The 17,718-nt window shown below is 31.3% G+C and overlaps 1 protein-coding gene across 1 annotated transcript in view; it reads right to left on the bottom strand.

The window, feature by feature from the left end:
- Positions 1–202: 202 nt before the first annotated feature.
- The window catches only part of LOC116777394 (uncharacterized), a 66,660-nt gene continuing 49,144 nt past the window's right edge, over positions 203–17,718 (bottom strand). The window contains exons 8-17 of the mRNA XM_032670914.2: positions 14,831–15,115; positions 12,840–13,029; positions 12,309–12,437; positions 8,195–8,429; positions 7,072–7,227; positions 6,200–6,393; positions 5,881–5,990; positions 5,228–5,314; positions 4,093–4,251; positions 203–3,948 (exon numbers count right to left, since the gene is read on the bottom strand). Of these exons, the coding sequence (XP_032526805.2) occupies positions 4,105–4,251; positions 5,228–5,314; positions 5,881–5,990; positions 6,200–6,393; positions 7,072–7,227; positions 8,195–8,429; positions 12,309–12,437; positions 12,840–13,029; positions 14,831–15,115 (1,533 nt within the window). The 3' untranslated portion in view covers positions 203–3,948; positions 4,093–4,104. The remainder of the gene's footprint in view (positions 3,949–4,092; positions 4,252–5,227; positions 5,315–5,880; positions 5,991–6,199; positions 6,394–7,071; positions 7,228–8,194; positions 8,430–12,308; positions 12,438–12,839; positions 13,030–14,830; positions 15,116–17,718) is intronic.

The following is a 17,718-nucleotide window of genomic DNA, read 5'->3' on the forward strand; positions in this document are numbered from 1 at the left end:
GTTAAGAGATGTATTGTATTATAATTCCTCAACATGAACCAAATATAAAATTTTTTATAATTTGAAACTAATTACTATAAAAACATTATAAAGTTTTGGTTCCAAACATAATTAAACCTAAAAAAAATTACACAATTTATTTTGAAGTATAACGAAGTAAATTTACAAAGACAAAAATGGAATAGCAAATGAAAACAATTAATATTCATAATACTTTATTGCTTTACCAATCTACAAATACATTTGTACATGCGTAAATTGAAAAACTGACATCCTTGCGCTAACACATATTATCCAACTTAATATATTTGACTTTCGTCACTACTATAACCTTCATATTAAGACATTCTAAATATACTTAAAGATGCTAAAAAGATAATTCAGGGCGAAGCATGATAATCTTCTACAGGACAATCAAACAATTCATGTGCACAAATTATATATCAAATAAAAAGCATTAATTATGACATTATTATATGCTAAAAGGTCTATTTTTTAATAAATTGGTCAACTGAAAACATAGTCATTGTTTCAACATTCCACAAGTTCGGTTCATTGTAATGTCTAATCTTCAATTAGATGTACATTTCCTAAAATATTAATTATGTCAATCATTCTGCATTTTTCTACCAAAACAGTTGTTTTGTACATATAAAAAAGTAACTTTGAAAACATTTGTTGCAAGACCTACTTGCATGATAGAAATTAATAACATTTTAATATGCTTCTTTTATATAAAGCAACATCAAATCCAATGACGATATTTTTAAAGTTTTTTGCTTATTAAAATAATAAAACTATTGAATATTAAGATAAAAATAAAAATGGAAACGATATAAATATAACAACACATTTTTCTATACCTACATAGTATTACATCCTTCAAAATGATAATAGATCTCTGACTTATTTATTACATATTACCAATAGACCTCTAGAAATATCTTGAAGATAAACAAATTACTTTAAAACAAATCAGGCTAAACTTTTTGAAAGTTACCATTTTAATGGATTATGCCCATTTATTACTTTAAGTAACATTACATTGTTGCCGCAGTGTTACTACACCAATATACTACTTCCATTGTTAATTTGTCACATCATTTGTTTTTGAAATGTGTTAAGTAAGGTATTATTTATCTTAAAACTAAAGATGTACTGTTCAAATTTTTTCTATAAATAGTAGTTCTTATCTCTTTAAATTATTTTTCTAATAAGTAATTTCATCTAAATATTTTTTGGTTTTAAATGCAATGTTCTCATTATTTATCATGAATACTGTTTTATTTCATATGCAATTGCAATCTTCACAATATTTAAGTATTCTCTTATCTATTACATACACAAAAATTTCAAATACATCTTTTTTCAACTCCAAAATACTTATTATTGACTAGCTTGGCGAAAATAACAATAATAAATCTTAGATTAATATACATAAAAATATTTGAGTGTACAAAAACTGCCAAGTAGCAAAACAATATCACATGTTAAAAATAAATTATCTATCACCAAATGAAATATCTACCTTATATTACATATTTAGGACTACAATAATGTCTTACATTAATTTATGGTTTTATAAAATTGTCCAATTTAGACGTGGTCATTTCCAACTGAAAGAGTTGGGATTGTAATATATTTCATTAAGAAGTCAAGCCAAATCTTTTAAAAGCTTCACATTTAGCTCAAATTATAAACATTAATTAGAAGTAGAATTATTTATTTGTAACGTCAATTATTAACGAATTCATTGTCGTGCAATTTTATGTAATACTTTTTTATAAAGTCCTGACGGGTTGAAATGTATGTTAATAATCTCCAATTTAACTGTAATGTCACTTACGTATTACGTAATGACAATGAAAACTTGTACATACGTACTGGTAATAAACTGTCATTAGTGCTGCTCACTAGTTTCATGACTTAGTGATTTTTATGAGCATTTGTGTCAGTAGCTTATGAACAGTTACAAAATTATTATAAGCTGTAAAACAGTAAATATTAATAAAAAACAATTATTTTATAGGAGAGATCTGAAATATAAAACACAAAAATGTGCAACTAAAGATAAAAAATAGTTTTAAGTAATAATATTTTATTTCAACAAAAATAAATATTAACGATAGTGACTAAACATTAATTATCAGCAACAAATAACTTTATGATTATTAAAACAACACTCATAACAGTGTCTTAATTTTTTTGTGGAAGCCTTTATTAAAAAAGTTTACCGGTACTTGGTAAAATGTTAAATGTATACATCAACGTTTCAATTCTTGTATTTTATTCGTCACATAATGCTAGACTGCTAATTACTAGGCTTGAAGTATTTTGATATAACGTCATAAAAACAATCATTGCAGTCTATTCAATGCTTTATGCAATATTTATATATTATGAGTGAATGCCTATATATTATTAACATTTCTCAAAAATACTTTTAAATATTGGAATGAGGTTCTAGATTTGGTCTCATTTAGTGTTTATTTGTGCGATTACATACCTTTGCCTAACAATTTTCCAACTATGCATGCCACACTAAATATACAAATAAAATATATAAATTAATTTATTTATAACGCCTAACTTATCTAACGCTCTGTGGTTATGAAAAATAAAAAATGGACCACAAAATATATCAAATCGGTTTTTATAAACGTCGCTAAAATTAACCGACAATATTTATATCAAATCACATATCAGATGATTATATAAGTATTTTTTTTTAATCTTAAGTAGGTTTGAATGCACATGCTTGTTTTATTGATACTTCGTCGTAAAAGCTCAATGACTAATTAGACTAGCTTCATTTAACTTCGTTCATGGAATATAAAACTTTAACATCATATATTATACTTAAATAAAAACAAAATATAACAACTACCGTCTATATACTTCAACAATACTACTGAATTCTTGTGTAGAGACGAAAAATGATATTTCACGTTTTTATGTTAAACTTACATTAAAAATTTATAAATGATTCGATAGGCTTAGGCCGATATTGGAAAATCCTATCTTGCTTATACACACGGCTCGCTTTTATAACTAAGTATTCTACAACGACTACGCTTGTATTTGGCACGTAAATTACTCATCTAAATTGTATACAAACTAACCTAAGCGTTGAGGACCTCACAAATAATTCAAAAATGGAAGCATGTATAAATCGTACTATGACTTATGTACATAAATTTAAAAAATTATTGTGTTCAATGTTATCACATTTGCACGATGGTATATGTTATGTGGTCCATACAAAGGGCGGTTATAATTTATTTATCTGTTGATTCCAGAAACAATTTAAAATTATTATTGCTTTAAATAGCTCAAGAAATGAAATAAAGCCATTAGATGATTTTAATAGGTTCCATTTTGATTTAGACAAAATCAATTACCCCATAATGTATTATTTAAGGGAGTGAAAAATAGAGCTGACTTTTAAAGGTTTAAGTCATAGTCAATGATAAAAATAAATTAATATGAAATTATTTAGTATAGCCTAAGTCGCTCGTGAGCCGCGAGTATGTTAAGTTCTTAGATGGTTATTTGTTTCAAAAGTAAGCAAATCGTGAAGCATTTGTTTTTATCTTTATATCTAACCGTTTCCAAAGGTTATTCACTTTTAAAGTTTTTTTCACAAATAGCTTTGGTTATATCTTGCAACGTCTTTGGTATCAACACTTAATTATCAATTCTCTACTCATTATCTACATATATTTTAAACAAGTCATTAAGAATTTCATATTAATCATGCAGTCCTTGAAAATTTGGTGTCATTATTTTGTTACTGCTTGATTTTAACTTGTTATTTCAGTTAAAATCATATACATATTTTCTTATACTCATTTGGTAACTTGGTTATATTTAATTCTTGTCTTCTTCAGCAGGCTTTGATATTTCAATATTAATCCGGACCCTGTCGTGGCCCAGTACAATTTGTAACTGAAATTGGAAAATAAATTTTTATAAGGCAAAAATTACAATCTTATATTATATTTAAATTATATTATGTATGGGATTCCTTTTCATTATTCTTAAATACAGTACTATAATTAAAATAAATTAGTTATTATATTTTTTTACTACCTATTCTCCTTGTCAGACATTCATTGCGTAGTATACGGGGTTCTGAGGTGCGGTCATGGGTGAGGTGACCTGTTGGGCCGATCCAGCTGCTCCTTCAGGAGCTCCGCGGGTCGCTCTAGATGGAGACCCAGGTGCTGGCTGGTATAGTGGGGCTGCAACCTGAGGAGCGAATGGTTAATTTTAATTAGTGACAAAATATGAAATTATATTTAAACCGTGTATGAGCTAAGAAAAATACTAGGTAATACAATATCTAGATATAACTAAACTCTTTTTAGGATTTTATCTATTTAGTTCGGCGTTTGTAAACATATTATATGTTTAGGGTATATCAGATAAAAATATTTTTTGTGCGTATTTATATTATATATAGTATATATATTATTTACAACAAGGTAAAATAACTTTTTAGTGTGTTCGCACCCATAAAGTCTTTCCACTAAGTCTTTTATGTATTGATGTAAGTATATGGAAACAGTAAGCTTAGAAATTCGTTACAAAATTCTTGATGTAATCACTTATAAATAAAACTGGGCAATAAGAATTTAGTTTTATGTCTTTCTGACTTTTCAACCAAATACAATAAGGTACTAATTGATGAAATTACAAATCTTAAAAAAAAGGAGAAAAGTTGATAATACAAGAATATTATGTTTGATACAGTCAGTTATCCTAGTGATTTGGTAAGAAAAAAAATTTCAAATTTCTTTAATTGAAAACTTCACTTGTTTATTGTGTATGAAATGATTAGAATAAAGTTACAATGACTCTGAATACTAAAAAAAATGTGTATAAGGCCACCTGTAATAATTTATTGAACTTATTCAGTAACTAAAGTGAGTATTGCATGGTTCGTATCTGTGAACATTTTCTGTTGGTCATATAATTAAAGTTGTTGCCTGTTAGTGTTCACAGATGGCGTTCGGATGCACATTGCAGTATAAAGCATTCACGAGGAAAAGTTTAACCCACGTGGACTACAAACTTCATAACAGAAAGTTTTGAAACTGCGCGAAAGTTCATCGAGAGTATTTAGTTGGGTTTTATGTCAACCTTGAGAGGTTATATTGATTTCACGTTATATATTTGAATATCGTTACGTACTGGAAGTATATAAATCTATTCTAAAATATACCTTTTCAGAATAACAAATCATTTGCTTGCCGCCACCGGGTTGCGGCGCCGGCACTGGTCTATATCTTGCTGGAGCGGGGCAGAGAGTCTGTTAAGGGGGTCAAATACAGTTTACGTGCTTAAATATATGTTTAATTTATTTGTAACGTCTCAATATTCATTCTTATTAAATCTAAGCTAAATTGAATGAAAAGTAAGGTTGTATCTTCCAATTATATTTATCTACCAGAATTAATTCCTAGCTGCGCTAGCCTCTCTGTTTGCAGAGTTACAGACAGCTTTGTTCCATCTTAATTGATATACACCTATATCTACATATGTATGTGATATATAAACAATCTTCAGGACTGTCTATATAGAATCGTACGCTCCAAATATTTCGTATTGGATGTCGACATCGGTATTTCATGAACGTTTTCAAATTAAAATATACATCATATCAGGTATATAACTTTTTTATTTTAACATATTAAGAATTTCTATATTTTCTGTTAGTGTCTCGATAAAAACTATACTTAATTTTAGTTTCGCTTAAAATATTAAAATCGAATCTTAAATATAACTTTAAATTTCGGTTCGCTGGTATACTAACCAGTAGGTTGAGATTTTTGAGTTAGTATTAAAGACTGTATAATGTATGTATGTTTATATCACCTGGACTTGTAAGGCATGTGTGTAATGAGCTCGTTGTGGTATGGCTGGCTGCGGTGTACTAGCTCCGCTTATAGACTGCTGATGTTGATGGTAGTAATGCATGCGGTTATCTGAAAACCGAATACCGCTGTCATCGATGTAATACCGATAAAATACAAGAAATGTAACTATAATAATTATTCCATTATTTTAGTAAGTCAACAATTACCATAATTATAATTATTAATTTACAGAAAAATATTGAAAATACCAACGGCAATGTGTCAACGTCCTCTTTTAATGAATAATCGACACGATCCCAGTGATTAATTATACTCACAGTCGTTAGTGCCCCAATTTTGAGCGTAATCTTGTTGATAGTGGTAATGGTTATTGTATGGTACGTAGAGGAGCTGGTGGTGGCTTCTAATAGGCGGCGGTGACTCCGGTCTCCTACATCTACCGGAACGGACTGGTGATGTTTGTTCTGAACTTGTTTGGGAACTGTATAATTCTTGACTGCTATCTGAACACCTTTGTGTATAGAACGAAAGATATTAAGAGTAAGAAAAGAAAAGACATACGAAATTATTCAAAAAAAATTCTATAATATACATAAGTCATAATCTATCCCACGTAAATACCAGCCATAAAAATATCCAGCCTAAATGATCTTAAATAAAAACAGTTTATGAGAAAAATTTTAAAGTTATTGCGGTTGGAAATACCTTTATTAAAAAATAGAATGAATCACATATATTCAGTTTACCAATCTAAATATAATAAATATTTATGGTGAGGTGTTATAGCATAACTATTTGTAAATATTTGTAGCTAACGTGAACGCCTATTTGCAAGTCGACTTTTTTCTTCTCTCTGTTAAACTTCTTTCTTGCCATGTTATTTTATTTTAAGCCACATCGAAGTGGAGCCTGAGTTTTTACTTATTAAATCCGTTTGTTACACTTTTCTATAAAGTCTTGTTTTATTTATTGCGAAAACCAGACACGTTTGCTTAAAAAAAATTATGTAGGTTATTTATTAATGGGTGTTTCATATTTTACACTTCATAGCTGCAAAAACTGTTGTGTGTTCAAGTTATGTTTTCAAATCTTTTTATAAAAAAAAGTTTTTCATCTCGAAGATTATTAATAAAAAAAATCATGGCTTTGTTATGTGTATTCATTATTATAGATTATTTAGCATACTAACCCAACATTAGCGTAAAGGGAACAATTCCCGTACAAGTTGTCGTGTTGTCTCTGGTAGTGGTATGCCATGTTCTGTGCGTGTGCGTAACACGCATCGCTATGTTGTGGCACCGGGGTACTGTTGCATTGACGTGTCGTAGCGTAGTCAGATTTAGACCTTTGTAAAAAATATACTTACATCACAGTTTTTTTATTTTATTTTGTGTTTAAATTTTAAGAGGGAAGCCAATGTATTTCATTATATATTTCCATTTATATATTAAACAAAACCTATTTTTATGATACCATATCTCAGGAAAGTAGAGTCTTTTAAGAATCCCAAATTATCTAGTGCATTAAGAACCGGTCGTTTCCGCTGAATATATTAAGTCTGAAAAGGATTTCACATTTATAGCGAGACAAATGAAAATACAACCGATTCTAATACTTTTTCGTCAATGACGTTAAACCTCTGTAATAACACGTAACATAATATATTGAAGTAACAAATTCCTGACATCAATTAGAATTAATTACATGTAAATTTAATTGTTAATAAATTAAAGCAAAATATTGCTTTACAATGTATTCATTTATTACGTACGTATGGCTGTTACTACAGGTTAATTGAAAGCCGTTGATTGCCCTAGATGCATGAAGAGTGTGGTGACATCAATGAAGCCTCGGTAAATGGAAGAGAAATGAAAGAGTACAATCGTAGTAGCATTGTAAGGACTGAGGTTATACGGGCATTGGACTTGATAACAATAAATTGATATTGTTACAATAATTGTTAGAATCTTTACTGTGACACTACACTAATATTGATAGAAAATAAATATTATAGGAAAACTGTGATAAAATGATATCAGTCTTTGTGATTTTAAGTACTTCGATTTTAATTTAAAAAGTACGCATTACACTTAGCTGACAAAACTCGGTGCCTTGAATATTTTGAAGCTTTCCATAATTTTAATTAGGTTTTAAGGTCTTGGTTATTATTTTTTGAATAAATTAAGATTATATTCAAATAAGTAAATTCCTTATACTGAAAGGGAAGAGAGTTGAAGGAAATTTTTCTCAATTTTTGTAAAGTAGGATAAGTTTTGATAATCTGAAGAATCGCCAGACTCCCACGCACTTACCAGTTAGTGTTAATGCTGGACCTGCTTTGTGATCGCGAATTAAGATTGGCTTCAGAATAGTAGGGCCAGGAGTAGTTTGAGTTAGTACGTTGGCAAGCGTGAGCGGGCATCGGACTTGTAGCACTCGATGTAGCGGTAGGCTGTAGTTCATTTTGCATCTGCTGCAGTATCTCATTGGATGAGCCTAGCTGTTTCTTAACAGCTATCCCGCGTACTGCTGGTCGCCGATGAAAACCTAAACAACGTCTGGAATTTACGTAGGTATTCTTGCTGGATTTTTTTGTACTTCGAATTGCATTTCGAGACTTCAGATATTCAGTCAGTTTAATATAGCAACAAAAATGTTTCTAAAATGAAGTTAAAATAAATTATATTTTGATTACGAGTATAAACAATTTAAATGTTTCCACAAAGGAATAAATTTTAGTGAAGGTAGTAATTTAATAAATAAAAAATTGAAAGGATTTATAATACTGTCTGTTATTTCGCATTATTTTGCATTATAGAGGATGAAAATATATAATTGCAACTGCTTAAACAGCAAGCGTCTGTCCTTTTAATGTCCGTTAATTATAACGTGATATAAATGCCCAGCGATTATGGTCTCTTTACACCTCGTTCATATTAATTATTTTTTATTTATGATACGTTTGAATCGGCATGCGAAGAATGTGCACAAAATTTTCTATATTTATAAACAGAATAATTTATATGTCGGAATAGGAAGCGGTTTGTCTTTTTTTACAAATGTCGTCAGGATCTCAGACTCTTGAAGGTAACTTCGTGGACTACTTGACGAACACTTTACTTTGAAAAAATCCGAATCCTTCAACGGCTCAAGCGAGACTACCTGTAATTTTTTTTTGTTGAATTTTTTTTTCGAATTGTCTATAGCTGTTAGCCTTATTGGCTTTTACAGCGTTACCGAGAGGGGTGGGTGGACCTACCCGTTTAATTCAGGCCCGAAGGGTCCAACGGAGGAATACACCCGTCCCAAGGGTACCTCTAGGAGGCCGGACCTCGGCTTAGGAAGTCGTTGTAGTAGAGGATGACATCGGAGATTGGATTACATGACGTCCCCCGACGGCAGAACGCCAGAGCGATGTGTACGAAACGGGACCTCGTTTTCGCCGGCGAAGGCAGTGTGTGTTGAAACGGTTTTGTGTAATGGGGGTCATTGCGTCTGTGTTGTCGGTTGTTATCTTATCGTCAGGGTCTAGGAGAACGTCTTTGGGACGCCTCTTGCCTAGTGGTGAGTTGGGTAATGGGGAATAGTCACACGCTTTGACTATTAACTCGTTGGGCTGTACCGTCGCGGTTTCTAAAAATCTCTTTGAGATCGTCTTGAAATGCGCAGCTATCGTAGGAAGTTGGAGGTCCCTATGGAGACGGAATTCCTGATGTGCCAGGGTGCGTCCGTGGCTGTGCGCATGAATCTATTTTGCAGCACTTGCAGTTTGTTGATGGCTGAGGGACGGACGTGGGTGAAACATGCCCTTGCGTACGACATGACAGGAAGTATGCAGGTCTTGTAAAGTGTGGACTTATTTCTAAGGGAAAGTTTACTTTTACTGCAGATCAGGGGAATAGGCGACCTAGGATGTAGGCTGCCCTATTTCTAACTATCTGAACGTGGGGGTTGAAAGCGAAATATCTATCCAGAGTATACCTTAGATATTTGGCTCTTTTTTGCCAAGGAATGAGGCTGTCGTGTAAGGAAATTTTTCGGGAGGGGATGCCCACTCGATTACTTCTTGTAAAAATGACTGCAGTGCTTTTGTCTGAATTAATCTCGATTCTCCATTGGCGAAACCATTTCCCTAAGGTTTTGGCTGCTTTCTGGAGTCGAGAGATGATGTAGTCTAGAGACCTTGATGAGGTATAAATTGCGGTGTCATCCGCTAAGAGGGCAAGGTATGTTGGTCCTTTTGGAACCGGGATATCGTTCGTGTATAACGAGGAAAGAAATGGAGAGTGGATGGAGCCCTGAGGGACTCCTGCTTTTATTGGGCGGGGGGAGGAGAGGGTGCCCTCTACTCGATAGCGGAAAGAGGGATTCGACAAGTAGGCTCGAATAATGTGAACGAGCCTGACTGGCAATTTTAGTTTGAACAGCTTGTAAATCAAGCCTTTGTTCATCAAGTTGTGCTAGACTTTGTCGAATGCTTTCGCCACATCGAAGAAGATTGCACCCATTTTATGGGGACGTCTGCTTATAATACCCTTGGTGATGTGCTCCGTGAGGCGGTGCACCGGGTGGAAACTGGAGTGCGTGGCTCTGAAGCCGAACTGTTCATTAAGGAGGATTTTAAATATCGTCAGGTCTGTCTTGTGAGCCGTCATGGAAGGGGTATCGCGTCGGGTTTAGAGGAGCGATGATGTCTATGTTGAATTTGTCTACTAACTTGTTTAAGTCCTGTCCTCTAGCATTTGGTCATCGGGAGTTCCAGCGAGGGTGCTTGCAATTGAGATCTCCGGCCAGAATGACCGAGTTCCCTAACGAGACGAGTGACTGAAGGTCGTTCTCCTCTATTGTTTTCGATGGGGATAGATAAACGGATGTTGGTATGATGGGTTGATGGCCTGTCATACTCACCTGACATATTGATGCTTCAATGTTTTGTAGTTGGGGAGGATCAAGGAGGATGCAATGAAGAGCCCTTCTGTAATAAATAACTGTACCCCCTTCGGCGGAGAGGCGGTCGTTTCTAGTGATATTGTAATTCCCAATCCGTGAGTTTCTTTTACATAGTTTCAAGAAGGACTTTTGTACTAAAAATATATCTATCTGGTGCTTTACTACAAAGTTCCGTACCAGTTCGATCTGTAATCTATACTCTCGCCTCTATTTATACTAACCGACATTCATTTTGGTGACTACACTTGCACAGATGGCTACGCAGGTGGTTATGCGGACGACGCCTGATAATTTCAACTACCCTCAGTTATTGATAATTGAAATAATAGGAATTGCGACGAATTATATATATATATAAATATATATATATATATATATATATATATATATATATATATATATATATTCATTAAAAAGTAAATTATTATTTTGATAAAATATTTTTTTATATAGTTGAGGCACAGTTGAAAAGTATGCTAATTTTAAAAAACGAATTCAATGAAATATTTGTTTATAGACTCATAAAAAGACTTTATATAATTTGGAAGTGTCTTCTTGTATCTTTGCATATGGCCCTAAGGTCTTAATGACTGGATGAGATTAGTTTTTTACTATGATGGGTTAGAACACTGAACCGATTGTAAATGTGTTTAGCTTTAATTGAATGAATGAAGATATTTTCCGGCGTTTGATAAAAATAGGTATATATCTTTTTTTTCACTCAAATACGAAAAGTATGATATAAAGATTCGATGTAAGTTGTATGTTAATTTTTGAATTGATACTGTATTAAGGTAAACATTTTTTAAAACGGCCTTTTAATTCATCCTTATAATTTTATACAAAATATATAATATTTTTTATTTTAAAACGTTATTCGAAATAATTTAGTGGGCGAGTGGGCGCATTATTTTGATTACGAATAAAAATCTAATATATATATATATTTTGGTGTAAGTAGTAAGTACATATATATATTGGTGTAAGTAATTATGTTTTTTTTGTTTTATTCGTTTTTATGAAATATGAAACTCCCTTATTTTGAAAACTATCCTTCAAAATTTTCATTTCGACGTAGCTGTCTAAAGCAAGCTCTTAAAATTTTACTATTATTTGGTCCGATTCAATTTGAAATTCGATCGTCTAACAATTCTAGTTGGGAATGTACTCGTAGTTTGTGAGTGAGTCACTTTTAACTGGGTTTACTCTTTTCGTTTGCTTACTCAATGTGTGCTTGTGACTTGGACTTATTTCGTTAATTTTTAAAATAATGCACTACTCTTGAAAACCGTTCACCATATTTTCTGTACTTTTCGCAAAAGAGACATACATTAAAAAAAAATATTTGTTTTCGAGTACAAATATATATTTTTTTTGTATTAATATAATATAATAGTAGAAAATCTTCATCAATATTCATATACATGTATATATATATATATATTTGTACACGAAAAATTTATTAAAGAATGTCACCATAGTCGTCGTGCTCGTCATCACTGCTGACTGGTTGAGACTCCTGGCCGTAACGTTGTCGTAGTCTTTCCGTTCTAGGTGCTGAGGCACGTGCAAAAGCCGCTAAACTATCATCACTCTCACCGGCGCCTGCATATAATTTAGTTTTTACTATGCAACCTAATTTCATATATATTATGCATTTATCAGAAAATCGAATATTTTAATTTTAGGTTTATTCAAATTTGATTTAAAACGCAAATAAAAAAAAATACTTATTACTTTTGTATGCATTTGCCAGAATTCGTTAGTAAGCCGATTTTTTCATGACTTGAATTACATTTTTAACTTTTATCATTTAACAATTTGAAAGTAATAATTAAAAGTGATTATTTAGCCATATGTAAAAGAAAAGCTTAATATACATCATCCTGTGAGATCTAATCCGATCCGAAATCAAGAACGAAAATATTTGTATCACAAAAAACAACTGCTATGTTAATTTTTGTACTTTATAATATTTTATCTACTTTAAAGAAAACCTAAATGTACCTGGAGTGCCCGCCACAACGTCTGGAGCTGGTGCCTCGTTGTGTTCATGCAGGTCTATGTTAGTGGCAGAGCCAGTGTTGCGGTCACCAGGGGGAAGGTAGTAGAAGCCTTCGTGGTGGGCTGTGCTGCCTACGCAGGCCGTTAATGGTGCAAGAGTCGACAGAAACTGTCGCCTGGGCTCTGGTCGAACCTGTTCGTAGATTTACCATTGAATAAGTAACAAGAATAATTTGTTTCTATAAAAATAAAAATATCACAATTATTAGAAGATATTTATTTACAGGAAATAACCACTAAGATGTTTAAACGTCAGAGAACTGAGGACGAACTTCGCAAATTTCTTAGAAATATTTCCTTTAAAAGAACTATTCTTCTAACAGCTTTTACAGAAAAGACTGTTTAAGTAGGTGTTAAAGTGAACACTTTCATGTGCTTATTTTTAATTCTTTTGCTTTATGGTAGGTAAACTATAAGCATAAAACAATAATAATAGTTTCTAAGCTCAGAACTCAAGTTGCTCATTATTATGGAGTATTCAGTCTGCTTTTATAAAATATGGCAAAATAAATCGTACGGGACAAAATCAAATTTAGTCAAAGACTAAACACGATAATTGTAAAATATTCAAACGTCAATTTTATTTTAAAATAAAGTCTTCTCCTGTTACACTCAAAAATTTTGAAGCATGAAATATATTTCTTTTGTTTAATCAGAAACAATTTTTTCTCTGTGAAATAAATATTAAAACTCTTTATATATAAGTTCCTTTAAAAAAAATCAAAATTTTTTTACAAACTTCAAATTAAATGTTTTAAAAATAAACTATTACTTAGAGAAATCTGGAATGTATCTAGTATGTTTTTACAATGAATAATATAAAATTTGCAAAGAGAAATTATTAATCAAACTAATTTGAAAGAAATAGAAGAAAATATGAAGAGATTATGTTTGTGAGAAATTATAAAAACAAACTTGAACATTTTCTATAAGAAAGTTTGCAGCAAAGCTATTGCAATAGCTACGGACGTTTGTAGATGTTGAGCATTTCTATTATAAAAGAGCTTTAGAGAAAAATAGTTTAAACTTTGAAATGGCTGGTGTGGTAGTGATTTCTAAAGATATTAAAAGCTACACTCTGATTAGATCTTATTTTTATCATACATTTTTAGATTGTCAATAGTTCTATAAATTAACATTAATCTTATTACGTAGAAACTTTCTAAGCTGCCTTGTTATAAAAAATGTCTTTTTCATTTCTTGTCCTTTTCCTTCAATACGGAAAGCTTGTTAAATTTGAAACAAGTTGTAGAACTAATTAAAATACTATACTTTACGAAAGTATTAGGTTAAGAAGTGAGTTATTATTTAATTATCTGTAACAGAAACATGTTAATTTGTTGCATAATTGACTCATCGACACCCATCTCCACGTGAATAAATAAATATAATATGATGTAACATATTTTAGTATATCGACGTCAAAGTATACACAATCATTATACCCTTCATAATTACAATTATACTTTGATGGTATAATAAAGCTATCACTTATGCAAATATTTTTATTTATGGTACAAAATTTAACTCAGTGAAAGTATTATTTTACCGCCTCTACTTTTTCATTTTATATAATAGTTTTAAGAGCAATGTACGAGTTGTATTAGCCGATTTATATGTTACTGGTGAAACTTAGCCCTTTTGCCCAACGGGTCGCCCGACAGCACTTTAAAAAAGTCTTTAAAAGAATCTTTCAGAACGCTAAGAATTACTCAAATGCACTTTCAAATAGAGACATTCTGAAACGTTCGCTTAAACAACCACTGTAAAGGGGTCATGTTTGAAGCTGTAAAATACCTATTTAATAAATTTACCCCTGGAAAATTTTAAACATTAATGTATTTAATCGCCCGTTTTGTGATAATTATTTCAATTATCAAATTATGGAAATAATATTAATTGTATATTTTTTCTGTTAAATCAAATAATGTTACCTTTTGCGGTTCCTGGTGGACATCTCCTAAATCGGGTGGTTGTTGACGAGTCGGTACAGGAGCTGACAAAGTGGATGAAGAGGAACTTGAAGAAGCGCTTCCAAAAGCCTTTTCATTGTTCTTATCAATACTTGTGTATGATTTATCGCTGGATTTGTCACTGCTGTTTGAGAATTTGTCGATGCTGGCTCCGGCTGGTGACGGTCGCTGGTCCTCTTGGACATCATCATCATCAACGTCGCAAGTCAGGAGACGAATCCGTTCGGATAATGAAGTGGTCTCCTGCTACATACATGATAAGGCATTTAAATAAATATTTTGTCATCGTCCTAATTCTTAGGAATGGTTGAACTTAACTCATCTTTAATAAAATTAAATAAAACAATAAACATAATTACGTTATATGGAAAAAAACCGTATTCCAATTTATTGAATGTCATACATTTTTCTAAATATTCATCTGTTTTAATTTAGATGTGTCCAACATCACTACGTCCAATTGCCTCAGTGATATATTTATTACTTCACTACATTCATTTTGATACAAAGCGTTTCTTCTAAAACAATTTGTTATTTCGAAACTAAGGTAAATTGCCGGAGCACTATTTTTTTAAGACCTTTTTCTATAATAAACTTAACTATAGCTTGACATAAAAGTTTTATTATAGTTATTAATATTTTTAACAATATCTATTAAAATACTTCGCAAAATGAAATTAATGTAGAACTATTTTTACATTTACAAATTAATTTTTTATTCCATCCATAACTTCTAATATAAAGATACTGCTAATGTAAATTTACTCTAAATAAATATTATCATTTATGCCTAATCGATAATATATTTGCCAATATTTTTATTAACTTTTATAGAGTCCGCTGATGGAGTCATTAAAATATCAACACGATAGGAAATAAATGCAGATCGGAAATTCATTAAGTATCAATTCGTGCAAAAGCGTTGGCTCATATGTAAAGTTTTTAATTGTACCATTTTCTTACTTGAAATTTGTTTTATTGAAAATATTAAGTGCTTTTTAAATACCTTTGTTTGCGAATGGTATATCCATAAATCCATTATTATAAAAACATTAAATTACTACATTTTGTTAATAGTTTTATTGATAATAATTTAAACATTTAAATATACTAAAGTGAGATAGACGTTTAGGACCCTAAGCTAAAAATTAAGCTGTTTTAATATTTAACTGTCAGTACTAATAAATATTTTTTTTATTAATTAAAAATATATCACATTTACTCTTACATCAAATAACAAGAAAAGTTTTTGTAATCGCTAAGTATTTGACGTCGACAACAGTCAACGTATACGTAAGAAATTATTATAAGGTTTCATCCTGCTATTTTTGTAAACACAATCGCCAGCATCCCACCTTTTTACTTTTATCCTTCAAAATTTCTCTTTTACGACGACAAAAAAAAGAGTCAAATCTTTAAAAACTCTATTTAAGTAATAGGAACAAAAAAAATATAATTTTTCACACAAGCAACCAGTTTAAACTTCGGTAATTATTTCTAGTGAACTATATATACGCGTATCACCTTTAAAACAGAAAGCAAATGCCGAAAAATATCACGCTCAATCAGAAATTCATGTTCAATGCTTGTGTTGAATTCCACAACAGTTCGTAATTAAATTACTGTATATGATTTGCTCCTTTTTTAATATTATGCATACAATGTTATCTTTAAATACAGATATGTTCAGTATCTTTTCTAGTGTTTTATCAAGTATATTTTTATTATTTTGACCTATTAGGAAAAAAATATCGATATGATATGGAATAGATTTTCTTCCAAATTTATTAGTTTTTTGTTTTGACCTTACCATATAAAATAGACAATCTTTTAAACCACTAGCTCCATCGCTCACCTTTTTTTAGTATTTCGAATTATCGAGACCGTTGCCAAAACTTTGTCGACTAAGGGACAACAATTTTTTTTGACGACCGCCTGATTTACTTAATTTTTAATACTTGGGAATGCATCCTGGTGGTAAAAGTCTGGGAGTATAACACAATCTTTTGAAGTGCTGAACCATAAAAACACTACATAAGCAGCGAAGTAAGATGGCGGTAGTCAGGACGGTAAGGAGCGGATGCACAGAGATCCATGCTAAAGACGGAATTAAAATGGCTACTGGACAGGGTAAGATTTTGGATTGCCTCTTACTTTTTCCCGGGTCTCTCATGTACTGCGCGATTGTAGGATTATTTTTTAAGAGTGTACTGCAAGTGATGGGCTGGTGTGATAAAGGAACCATAGTGTAAAATACGACAAGAAACGGTGGTTATGTTATGCCATAAGTGCCGGCGAAATAGTAACCGAGCAAGGTGTGCCGGCCAAATGAAGTCCGTTAATGTAAAAATAAACCATAACGTAAGTAACCATTCTCTGTTCCTCTGTAAAATATACATAGGATTATTTAGTTGGTATATTCTGTAGTTTGGTGAGAGTCTATCAATCGTCGCCAATTACCCGGAAATGGTAACAGAGATGACTACTAAAACACAAAACAAAAATACAAGATCTGATCATGACTTTAATGTATAAAAAACACACTCCATATAGGAATATTTCTAAAGAATTTTTTTTTTCACCCTTGATACTATAACACTATAACAGTTGTATAAAGTTCCTTTAGTCACTAGATTTTGCTTTTAATGTCATGAATATAATATAATGAACTTTGAAAAAAATTTTGGAATGGATTGATTAATAATTATATAAAGATCTCTCACCTTTGTACAGTTAAACTTAAAAAAAAAATAATGTTTTTCATGTCAAATCATAAAGGGTACACATTGGAAAGCGTATTTGATTGGCAATATTTGTTAATTACTTTGTATGACAATTAATTTCAGGAT

The sequence above is a fragment of the Danaus plexippus genome, chromosome Z (genome assembly GCF_018135715.1).
Source record: "Danaus plexippus chromosome Z, MEX_DaPlex, whole genome shotgun sequence".
Taxonomy (NCBI): Eukaryota; Metazoa; Arthropoda; class Insecta; order Lepidoptera; family Nymphalidae; genus Danaus; species Danaus plexippus.